The sequence below is a fragment of the Anabas testudineus genome, chromosome 2 (assembly GCF_900324465.2).
Source record: "Anabas testudineus chromosome 2, fAnaTes1.2, whole genome shotgun sequence".
Lineage (NCBI taxonomy): Eukaryota > Metazoa > Chordata > Actinopteri > Anabantiformes > Anabantidae > Anabas > Anabas testudineus.
Window position 1 is genome coordinate 28,420,983 of NC_046611.1, and position 11,975 is coordinate 28,432,957.

Genomic DNA, 11,975 nt, shown 5'->3' on the forward strand with positions numbered 1-11,975 from the left:
GGTTTAAACCCGCAGCTGCTGAATGAAATTCTTTTTTGTAGTTTACTAAAGATGTTGAATCTTCCTCCTCTGGACTGGAATAGTTTGGTGAAAGCTGTAAAATCTCCACTGAGAGCTTGTTTTCACATATCTTTGCATTGACATGTCTTGCTGCCATCCTCACTATCTAGCTTTTGCATTAGTGTTAGTAATATACTTATCATTCTACTCTATACAAAAAGAGCTGCTGCAGCACGCCCTGCCTCCCTGGCATGAGTCTTTCTGGTCCAGTACACACCAACATGTGATGAGTCAAAAAAAAAAAAATCCCCATCTCCAACTAATCACTTCACTATGCTAGTTGCTAATGCAAATATGCAAATATCCATATTAATTAATTACTCTGTTAATTAGTTCGGCTTTTGGGGGGCAATAAATCATTGTGCAGCAGACAGAAGACAAAGAAAAGGCACAATCAAATTCTGAGATAAAAAATTTAGCATGCATACTTTAAAATAGCCCTCACGCTCACATTCTAGGTGTAAAAAAGGCCCGTGACCTGCTGAGACAGGAAAAGGCAGTGTAATGGAAAGCTGTAGCAGGAGAGAGAGCAGCTCTCAGTCAGCTCAGTCCTTCATTATCACATCCCCTGCTTTTAAAGACAAAGCGATAGGGGGCTATCCTGTAAATGAAGCTGGTGGTGTTCGCGCCATGTCGCTGCTATTAGTGGCAGCAGAGGTGTTTCAGTGTACCATAAGACGGTGGTAATTAGACGAATCTGGGCCTCTTTGTAGCACCAGAGCTTCTAAGAGCTCTAAGTATATTGGTGGATCTGGGAGAGTGCATGTGTTAGTGCCATACAAATCCACATACTGCATGAGATGTGGGACAGGATCAGCACTTGGCATTAGCAGCATTGGTTGGCTGTGTGAAGACATGAACATGTAGTGGAGTCAAGTCATGTTATAGCTGACGTGGACCCCAGCTGCTGCCTAAAGAACCCATTCAGTCACGTACCATCAACCAATCTTATTGTCTAAATTAGAAAACCCCCTCCCTCCTAGGCACCATACAAACACGAGGCCTACTGGGAGCGTGATGTTTTGGCTGCGTTAGAGAGTATAAAGAGTTTTTTTTCAGTTGTGCTCAGCGTCCTTTGCGTGTTAATTCTATTTTGCAACCAGATTAATAAAAGAGTTGGCGGAGAATATAACAAAAAACAAAATATAGCTTTTACCTGTAGCTGATGGTTATTTCTGTGCTGTAAGGCCCAGTGGTTGAAAGCAGATTGTCAAAGTTCCCTTTACATATACAATATTTGAGTTTAGGCTCTCTCCTGCAATTCAAGCCAAAGCAAGGTGCCCTTAGGTCTCCAAGTTGTTCCAGATGTTCAGATAAATGATAAATGTTTACACAGATGTTTAAATAGCAGTTAGGTTAGGCCAACACGTTGATTAGGTGGTTGAGTAATAACAACAAAAAGACAAGTTCCTGTTTTTTTAAGTTGCAAACCTTTAGAAGAAGAGCGTTGCATTGCACTGTGCAACCTGTAAAAGTGGGCCAAATTACTTATGAGCATTATTAAAACATATTTTATATTGGCATCCCAGTGGAATGATGATTCTTTGGTCCTATTATAAGTCTGGCTTTCTAATAAAGCTGCTTAATGAGCCACATCACACTGAGGAGATTGTGCATAGGGCAGATCTCAGTGTGAAAGCAGAGATCTGTAAAAGCAGCAGAGACTGCAGAGGACTAGTGACACTGGAAAGAAACCTTCACCTGCCACTGCAGTTTAGAAACGTAGGCCAGTTAAACAGTTTTGGTCACATTTTGTGTTGGGTTGTGAAACGCAGGTAACCTACCTAACTCAGTACTGTGCCTAAATGCTCTCTGTGTAGACACAGACGGAGGACTGAAGACGCTGCTGTTGCTCTGCTAATGTGCTGCTCAAGCTACACCTCACCTTGTGTCCTTCATGTAATGGCACGTCTACCCAGGAAAGGTTCCAGTCGTGTTTTTCGGTTGTCTGCCTCACACACAAGCTTAAGGTGATCGACTCACTTGGTAAATCAAATAACGTAATCTTTTCCAGTCAAACAACCAAACATTTATGTAAAATCAACATGCTGTTGTCCTTTGCTCTGATTGGTCTTCCTGAGCCACAGATGATCCAAATGTCCCATCTGGTAGCCTGCTCGCAGTGCTGATTAGTCATGGGCACAGCCCCCTGCCCACTCCCCTACTGACTCCATTGGGTGTCTGTACATGCCACCCACATTCAAGCTGCACACATGGCAGCCTCCTCCAAAGCCTTTGGCCTCAGTCTCGGAACAATATGAAGCAAACATAAAGCTCAGCCTGAGAGATTAAAATGTTCTCACATATTCAAACTTGTTTGCAAAAGCTTTTGCTAATATGCTTTATTTGATCAGACATACTGGACAGGTATTTGTCTGCTGTACTGTGGAAAACACTCAGGTAAAGGACTTATCAGGGGTTGTCAGTCGTATTTTGACCACTTGCTTTCCAGCACCTCAGTGTGAGATGTTGTTGACAGCTTTCTTTCTCTCCTACACATCAGAAAGGACGAATCTTCAAACTAAATTACTGACAGTTATATATGTTTGTACTGGTGTATAACAATAAGCTCTTGAGAACAGGTGGAAAAATCCCATCTAAACACAGACTACAACATCATATCTGTTTTTTTAGGGTATATTACAGTGCTGGAGATAACTGACTTGTTAGACAGCATCACCTGAGAGTCAGACACTAGCAGTTTCACTGCCACTAACGTTGTCAGTATCCACTACTTAGCCGCGACTTTGTCCTTGACCTGTCTTACCAAGGCTAGACCGTATGACACCAAGCCAAGCAGTCACCCTCAGATATTTCATCTTAACCAAGCAATGCAACTCTTTTTTAACCAGTTTAACCAAAGCCAGCAACAGTTTTAAAGTAAACTAAATAAAACTTCATGTTATACATTATATTCAGATCCATTGCCTCCAGCCTGTGACTCACTGACATCCTCAAATTTCTTCTTCTGATCTGCTATTCCAGGCATTTAATGCAGTCTCCTCCTTCAGTCGTTGTTTGTTTTAAAGAACTTCTTTCTTCAGTTAATCCTTCAGTTGGTGAAAAGCATTTTTGGTTGTGTTACGCTACATGATTTAAATATTTGCATTTTGAAGGGTGCGGGGTAAAAGTGAAACTGTTAGTCTTGGCAGCTGTTTGGCCAGATTTCTCACAACATTATCTATTCACACCCAGGCTATTATAGAGCTGCTAAACACTAAAACAGCAGGTCGAAAAGCACTTTATCGATCATAATGTTAATTGTATGTTAGTGTGAAAATGTCTCAAAATGCCTTACTCTCATTTAAAAATACCATTTTGTCATGAATATTTATAGTTTATCAGGATAACAAATTCATTCACAGACGTGGGTGGTGATGCTTAGATGCCATATGTGTTAAAAGTTTGTCCTCCATGTTATTTTGTCCCTAGAGATCCAGGAGAGTTTGAAACTATGCTGTTGGCTAAGAACCAGGGAGAACTCACTTCAAGCTACATGTATATAATGTAAACATTAGATTACTGTACCATCTCTGTCGCAACAGGGCCAAAGGTTTCCTGCTTAAGCAAAACTTGTTAAGCAGCATTACTAATTCCAAATTAATTTTAATACACTTTAACCCATAACTAAATAATACCCATAGTAAAAATAATAAAATTAATAATAATCATACATTTTTATGGAAGCTGACACAACAAACTACCACTGAGCTCCATAGACGCAGTCATTGTCAGTGAAATAAACATGAATGTACATGTGTCCATTTACTGAGAAGATTGAATATACATTTGGTTATTTGGGTTTTTTCATTTATGTTATGTCATGCATTAACTGGTGTGAACAAATCCACTGGTATTTAGTAACTTCACAAGATCGTGTGTTGTATGAGCTGCACTCATTTGAGACTTTTATCTGTAATCTGAAATAAATCTCCAGGGAAGAAACTGGCACCGAATCCCAGCGCAGCGGCCAGAGTGGGAGCACTGACAAAGAGGCATTGGAGGGTGGGGGGACTGAGAGAAAGAGAAGGAGAGAACGAGAAAGGGTGAGAGATTTAGAGCCACATGGAGAGAGCGAGAGAGAGTGAGAGAGCATCTCTGGAGAGCTAACCTGCCCAGCGACGTCATCAGCAGATGGCATCAATGTCTTTAGTGAAGAGGAAGAGAGGCAGAGCAGAAGAAGAGAAGGATGGAGAAGGACTGATATCTGCTGGTGAACGCCAGTCTGGGGGTCTCGAAGCTTCAGGAAGATGATCTCTGGAATTTAACACCAAAGCTGTGCTGAGTGTGAAGGTGATCAACCCACTGACAGTGGGACATTTACCCTGAAATGGACCATAACATCACATCACATCTAATTGAAGATTTTTTATAAGCTGCTAATAAAAAAGGTGGGATGGTTATTTTATGGATATTTTTTATCCAGTGCTTCCTCTTTATATGTAGTTACACTACTGCATGTCCCACTGTAATGCTCATCTAATGCTATGTAGTGTTATGTGCACATGACTAGATATTGTATTGATTGAGAAGTAACTATTATTCTACTACTGATAGAACTAACTAGTTAGAATTAGATATTATAGTGATTTCTGTTTATTTAGTTCAAGAATAGTGTTTTTTATAAGTGTAGTGAAAGTTTGATTTAACACCTGATCTCTCTTAGACCTACTGTACAGCTTACAGGTACAGGTAACTTATCTAATATTTTTTTTCACCTATCCCCAATGATGCTGTAGGATGAACTCAATCCAGACCAGCAGTCCCTTTAGGACCATCTGGACCAACAACCAGTTGGGCAAGTCACTTAAAATTGAAGGTGGCAGAGCCCCGGAGGACACACCTAAGTATGGGACAACAGATGAAAATAGGGGTGCCGCAGAGGAGGTGGAGGAAGAGGGAGAAGCAAGCAATCTGAGAAGGGGTACTCATAGGAAGAATGCTAATCAGGGCCGGCTGGACCGGGTCCGACTGCGGCGTATTGAGGCCAATGCACGTGAAAGGAACCGCATGCACGGTTTGAACAACGCTCTTGACAGCCTACGGAAAGTGGTTCCCTGTTACTCCAAGACACAGAAACTGTCTAAAATAGAGACACTCCGCTTGGCCAAGAACTACATCTGTGTCCTCAGTGAGATCCTAAGCTCCGGAAAAAGGCCAGACCTGCTCACGTTCGTGCAGACACTGTGCAAGGGTCTGTCTCAGCCCACCACTAACCTGGTGGCTGGCTGTCTGCAGCTCAACACCCGCAGCTTTGTCTCTGACTCTGGCGGGGAGTCGTTTTCTCTCTACCCAACCTATCACCACCACCGTGGACCCGAGGTAGTGGGGTCCGGCTCGGTGGACAGTACCAGGCCGCTGCGGCCGTTTGGCTCCCTCTGTGGCCCCTACGGGCCTCTGTATGACACTCCCTCTCCAGACTGCCCAAGTCCTCTGGATGCAGGGACAATCAGCCCACCAATGAGCTTCAATGGGATTTTTGCACTGAAAAATGAGGAACCAGTGGATTACCGGAGCTGTCACTACAGCCTCCGCTACTGCTCTGTCAACCAGGGGTCTCCCGTAGACCTCGACCCCTATGACATCCACCTCCGAGGTCAGTTTTATCAGGTACAGGAGGAATTAAACAAACCTTTCCATAATCAATAAAACATATATGCGAGATGTTGATACAAAAATTCTCCAGCCATCCTTCAGATAATGAAAAATATTATTTAGAATTGCATCAGCCACTTGGTTGCAGCCCAAGCAATGATGATTAATCCATCTTAAATGAATGTTAATTCCCTGAAGACCATCTGCAGCACAATACAAAATGTGTTACACACATACACAGAGAGACAGGACAGCACCAGCTATACTTAATATTGTAGATTTTGATTTGGCGGGTTGGTTTAGTTAAACCTGGTACTTGCACTACAACTGATCACAGCACAATAGAAAAGGCAATGGGAACTATGCAATACAGATCAGACATAATCACACCTGAGAGAAAAGAGGCTTAAAACACACAGTATGGTTAAACCTGCATCCCTCAATATTTATTATTATTATTATTATTATTATTATTATTATTATTATTATTATTATTATTATTATTATTATTATTGGTTTTATTTAAGTTAATTATGTCATTTGTGCAATGATTTTTTTTGTTTTATCTGTACAAAATTTTACATATTATCAAGTATGTTTGTGTATAAGGATAAGCTGGAATTATTCCTAACCATATGTAGGTGTTTTATTAAATTGTACAGCCATCATACCCACATCGACTTAGACACTAGTTTTATTAAGGTTTGTTAGACTCAGGCCTCGAAATGCTGGAGAGATTAAATAAAGTGAAATTCCCACTGCAGCTAAAAATAAAATACAAGGGGATTTTGTGACTTTGAGTCTCTAACCAAATTAAATGTACAAACATTTTAGGGGTTTTGTCGGGCTAAGTCATAGAAGCATTTGCTGTTGACGTGTTTTGTGGTATTGATATCATCCTCAGTCAGCGTAAGGTGCTGCTGCTGTTTCTTTTTACTCTGGTGTCTTGCCTCAACTTGAAAATACAATGAAAATGCATGGTGTTTGTAAGTGTGGCGTTTACTTGGTAAATTGTTATCAGTTATGAGGTGGATTGTTGAAGATGGTTTGTTATGGTGCACTGCACTTTTGCTTCATTCAACTTTACAGCTTTGTTTTATACAACTAATAAAATACATTAAAACAAATAATTCGAGTGTCTGTGTTACTAAACTGTATTCTCTGTGCCTATTTAGAGGCATTAATGAACTACGTTTTTGCTGAGGCTATATATAATATTAAAAACATTTCTGCTGTGCGTGTTTTTGCTTTTCATTTCAGATATATGCATATATAGTTTATACTCACACACTATGTCTTTAATAATATCAAGTTTATGCCATCATCAGCCCCAAGGTCTCAGCATCTTCATAGTGTGTTAAAGTTTTCACATTCTGTGAAATAATGCTTCTCTGAGACGTTTGTGCTCTGCAGTCTTTTTATTTATTTATTGGTGGGATGACGGGTCAAAGGGAACTCACCTCAGCATTATTGCTATGGTTAGTTATTCCAAAAAGCATACATACATATGTAAAAGTACATGTATGCCACTCAGCCACAATGTTTTGAAAAATGAGACCTAGATACTCGGTGACATCAGTACAAAGAATTGGTTCAGATAATCTGAATAAAGATCAAGGTTAACAATCTGTGTAGCAAATCTTAACTATTACATGATTAGGTACATGAAGCGTCTCCACATCAACTCTATCAAGAGCGAATATGTAAAATGATATTTTTAACAGTAGATACGTATATGAATATATGTACTACATTTTATTTTAGTTTGTGTGTTTGCATGCTTTGTTTTCATTTAGGCATTTACAATCTTCCATATTTCTGTGGATGCTCTACAGCGGGTGTCTGACCCCAAATGTACAGTATATGAAGAAGCATTTAAACAGAACTTCTTCAGGTCAACAGTGTGAATTACCTTCAGTAGGACAGTGGTACAGGAAGAATTACATTCCATCCCAAACCCAAAATGAAAAATGCATCTTTGAATGCTTTTAATGCTCAGACTGTAGAAGAAGAGTGTAAGAAGACACATCCACAAAGACACTATATACTGTAGACAGACACATGCATGTATATCAAAATCCACATCGTGATTTCGCCTTCTGTCACCATTTTCAAACTCCTGTCACAAGTCCCGGGTCACAGATGGTGTGGGACACAGAGTTTCCTCCATTAAATTTCTAATAATCTGCTCTTGGGTGATTTTGATGCTGCGGAGCCTGGTGGAGGGATTCTGGTTTTAATTAAAGGCTTTAAGATGCTAAAGCCCCCCAGAACAGTAGCCCTCAAGAGAGGTGGCTGCAGGTGATGTTCCAGATCTGAAGTTGGGTGTTGGTGACAGCCAACAAGTCATTTGCATTTTAGACTGGAGTCATTTTGGCATGCATCCTGCTCTCCCCATACCCCTGATGGATGCTGTTCTTTATGTGTGTGTGTGTGTGTGTGTGTGTGTGTGTGTGTGTGTGTGTGTGTGTGTGTGTGTGTGTGTGTATGTGTGTGTGGTGTGTTTGGCACCATCTCACATTTTGTTTTAGCAAGGGTGTTAACTGTCTTGTTAAGGTTGAGCAAAAACACTGGGAAATGACGAGGGTGTGGGTGAGACAATGTTATTTGTCTAGAAAAAAAATCTAAACTGAATATTTCCTGTTTCAAGTGAAATACAAAAACATGTAGTGGATTCAGATTTTCTCATTCTCAGTCCCCCATATATTTATGTATAATATTCTCCTACATATTAGTGATGTAAAACAATTGTTAATATTATGGAAAATAATTTTTAGACTGAGAAACTTCAGCACATCTAAAGGCCTGTAGTCCAACAAGTGCACTTAGGCCTCATGAAAGTGAACTATTGAGCTCATCTATCCAGAAACCTATTAGCTATGAAGAAAGAACTGGGTTTTAAATATGTATGAACTGATCCTTTCTGGACAGATCACATGAAGTTTGTCTGTTCTTGATTCAGGCTAATCAGGGCCACATTAAGAGCTATTTGGCATGTCACACAATGAGGCCATTTATATTATGAGCTAATACTTATATTCACTAACTGCTAATGACCCCATCAACGTCCCTAAAAATACCATTATTACATTAAGAAGTATTTGAGTTTAAAGTCAAAGAATTCTTCTTTTAGAAAATGTGATTTGTCAGTGTGTGTGCTCATTTATCTGACAGACGTACAAAATACAATGTCATCTTTTCATGACCCATTTAATAGTATTTTGTAAAATAAAAAAGTAAATAAAATAAAAAATAAAAAAATTAAAAAAAGTAAAAGTTTAATGACTGCAACATACTAAGAAAAGGTGGGACAGAGGCATGTTTAACCACTTGGTTACATTTTACCTCTCCTTTTAATTACCCTTTATCATCCTTTGGGCACTGACGATACTACCTGTTGGATACAAGACTTCAGCTGCTCAACAGTCTGTGGTCGCCATTGTCTGATTCTTCTCCTCATGATGAACCATGCATTTTCTATAGGAGACAGATCAGAGACACAGATGCTCTGTCTACTAAGTAACGCTGTTGTAGCAGAATAGAAGTAGAATGAAGTCTGGCATTGCCTCTCCTAAATATCTACTGTGAAAAGATGTTACCTTGAAGGCAGCATCTTTCTCTACAATGCCTCTGCTTCCAACAAACATGCAGCTCAGCCAGGCTGTGGGCACAGATACTGCTGTTCCTTTGGATGATGTCTTTCATCTTTGTTTTTCCAAGCTGGACCACAGAACATGTTTCCACCACCATCTTTCAGTCAAGCTCTGAGGCCCTGAGAGCTCATTGGTGTTTCTGCACAGAATAGATGTTTGGCTTCCTCTTTGATGTTTGGTTTCAGGTTACATTTCTGGATGCAGAGCTGAACTGTGTTAAGTGACAGCGTTCTTCCAAAGTGCTCTTGAGCCCATGTGGCGATGTTCATTACAGTTTCTCCACCCGAAGGCTTGAAGGTCACATACAACGACAATCTTTACATTTTTGCATTTGAATTTAAATTGACTGCCTCCTGCCAGTGACCAGAGAACTGGCATTTAATTTGGTGGACAATTTTATGTTCAACCTTCAATATCCAGTAAGTCAGATGCCAATTCAAAAGTGTGTTTACAGGCTTAATAATGCTTTCTGTGGTGATGCCCCACAACCTGATTTTTCTCATTAATTTGTGTCAGTCTGAAAACAAATCACTAAGATAAACCATTACACTTGGTAACATGTTTCTTCAACACGAGCACCATAGTTTATCTATAAGCTGTCCCACAACCTCATTCCTTCCTCGTTTAGTGTCTTTATTGGTTTTCTGGAAGTTTAGTCATGGCAAAACGTTTAAGTAGCTTTTTCAGTCCTCACTTAATGGGTTTTGTTAGGATTAACAAAAATCTAGAAAACCACTGGTCTTGTCCTTTAATGCAACACTGACACAGAATCTGGATGTATATGACAGTTTCAGTGGGATGGAGGTGACAACTATGCGAGAGTATATTTGCAGTTGTAAATATGCACACATTTACACATCTTTGAAGGGGGGATGCATGTGTGTGTGTGTGTGTTTGTGTGTGGGCTGCAGAGTTAGTGAGTGTGCCCATTTGGAAATGTGTGGTACCAAGAGACAAAGACCAAATGGTTTGTTGGCAGTCAACCCACACTGATGATCTGGAGTTTACTGTAAGACAGGAGGCCATGTGGAGGAGCCGCCTGCAAGAAACAAGCCTGTATAAAAAAAACACTACAGGATGTTCTGCAACAAATAAAGAAATGATTGATACATTGACACTCAACTAGGTTTGGTTTGAAATAACTGATGCAGAACTGCGCTCATGCAGAACGGAGCCTTATGTTTTTGTTTCCAATTATTTCTACTTGATCCAAACATCAGCTAAATTCAGCTAAAACCACTTGGAAGAAGATGATGGAAAAAGTATTGAGGGTGTAAACAGGCAGACAGGTGCTGGGGATGCAAATGAAAGGCTGCTCAAATGGTGCTGGGCTCCATCGCTCGGTGTCTGGATAACACACAGAGGCAACAGAATTCCTTTGTGCGCTGCAGCCCTGCAGAGAGTGCCAACAGTGATCACACCTACAGTACTTGATCCAAAAGTCAGAAATAAAAAAGTACTGCAAACCTGTACTTGCACTCATTAGCTAAGCTGCACAGAACGTGGATAAAACATATATTTCATGAATATGAGTTTATGCTTTGTGTCGCAGGTGAGCATGGAAACAAAGGTGTGATATATCTTATCAGTTAGTTGTTTGTTCCTATCATGTTGTTACCAAAGGACACATTATCTCCTGGGCTGATTTATCCTAAGATAAACTTCCCTGCTGTGAAGGTAAGCTTGGCTTGTAGGTCAAAAGACTGAAATGAACTGGCATGCTGCTCACACTCACTCATGAGAGTCAAAGCTCCAATGATGTCGGTGTCCTTCTTTTCCATTAGTCTGCCTGTCCTTCTGACGCTTGTGAATTATGTTGAAAAGTATTCAATAAATGTCCACTAAATGTTGACAGGTATATTTTCACTTACATGATAATAGCTTTGCTTGTGGCACATGGAAAAAACCTGGTTGCTGGTCATTAAACGCTTCTAAATTTGGTGAACTCCTGCCTTATCCCCAAATGTTTCTATTAGACTGACATTTATTTAGGCATAGGAGGCTGGGCAGCCACTACCACCCACATGTACCTCCCTGTTTTTTCAAGGTAGCCTGTCGACTTAGTCGCTGTCTAACCAGTTTCTTTCTTTCATTTCTCTTTCTCTCTTTTTTCATTTCTAACCCATCTTCATTGACAAATGGCAGTGGATGGCGAAATGTAAATGAGATCCTTATTAGAGCAACGTTCATCAAGCTGCTGCTGGAGGGACTTCAAGGACTTGATGAATATGCATGCAAATTTGTTAATTAAGTTAATTATTCCGCTGAAAATTCATTTGTCTTGCCGAGAAAATCTCTCCTGCAATGGCTTTCAGCACGTTCCAGCCATTAGTCACTTGAACTGCTATTTAAAAAGCACTTTTGTTCATTCCAATTTTTAAGGGGAAAAGAAAGAGGGAAGTCTGACCGGGACAGGGGTGGAGAGAGGGTGGTGGAGAGGTGCTCGGGTCAAGACATGTTCAGGACAATCATGGATACTAAGTACAGACTGATATTATTTAAATGTAAAAACCAGTGAAGTGATTAGGAATGAGATACTTACCAGTCCCTCATGTTACAACGACAAAAATTTGGAATATTTGAAAAGCAAGTGGAAAAGAGAATTGAATAGTATTTTCACACATACTGGTACATACTGTACACATGGTAGTACTGATGTTTGGGGAA

General features: G+C 40.1%; 1 protein-coding gene across 1 annotated transcript; it reads left to right on the forward strand.

The window, feature by feature from the left end:
- The first annotated feature begins 4,256 nt into the window (after nt 1–4,256).
- Nucleotides 4,257–6,130, forward strand: neurod6a (neuronal differentiation 6a). The gene is made up of 2 exons (XM_026363706.1): nt 4,257–4,451; nt 4,800–6,130. The coding sequence occupies exon 2, from the start codon at nt 4,801–4,803 to the stop codon at nt 5,707–5,709; it is 909 nt and encodes a 302-aa protein (XP_026219491.1). The 5' UTR covers nt 4,257–4,451; nt 4,800; the 3' UTR covers nt 5,710–6,130.
- Nucleotides 6,131–11,975: the final 5,845 nt, after the last annotated feature.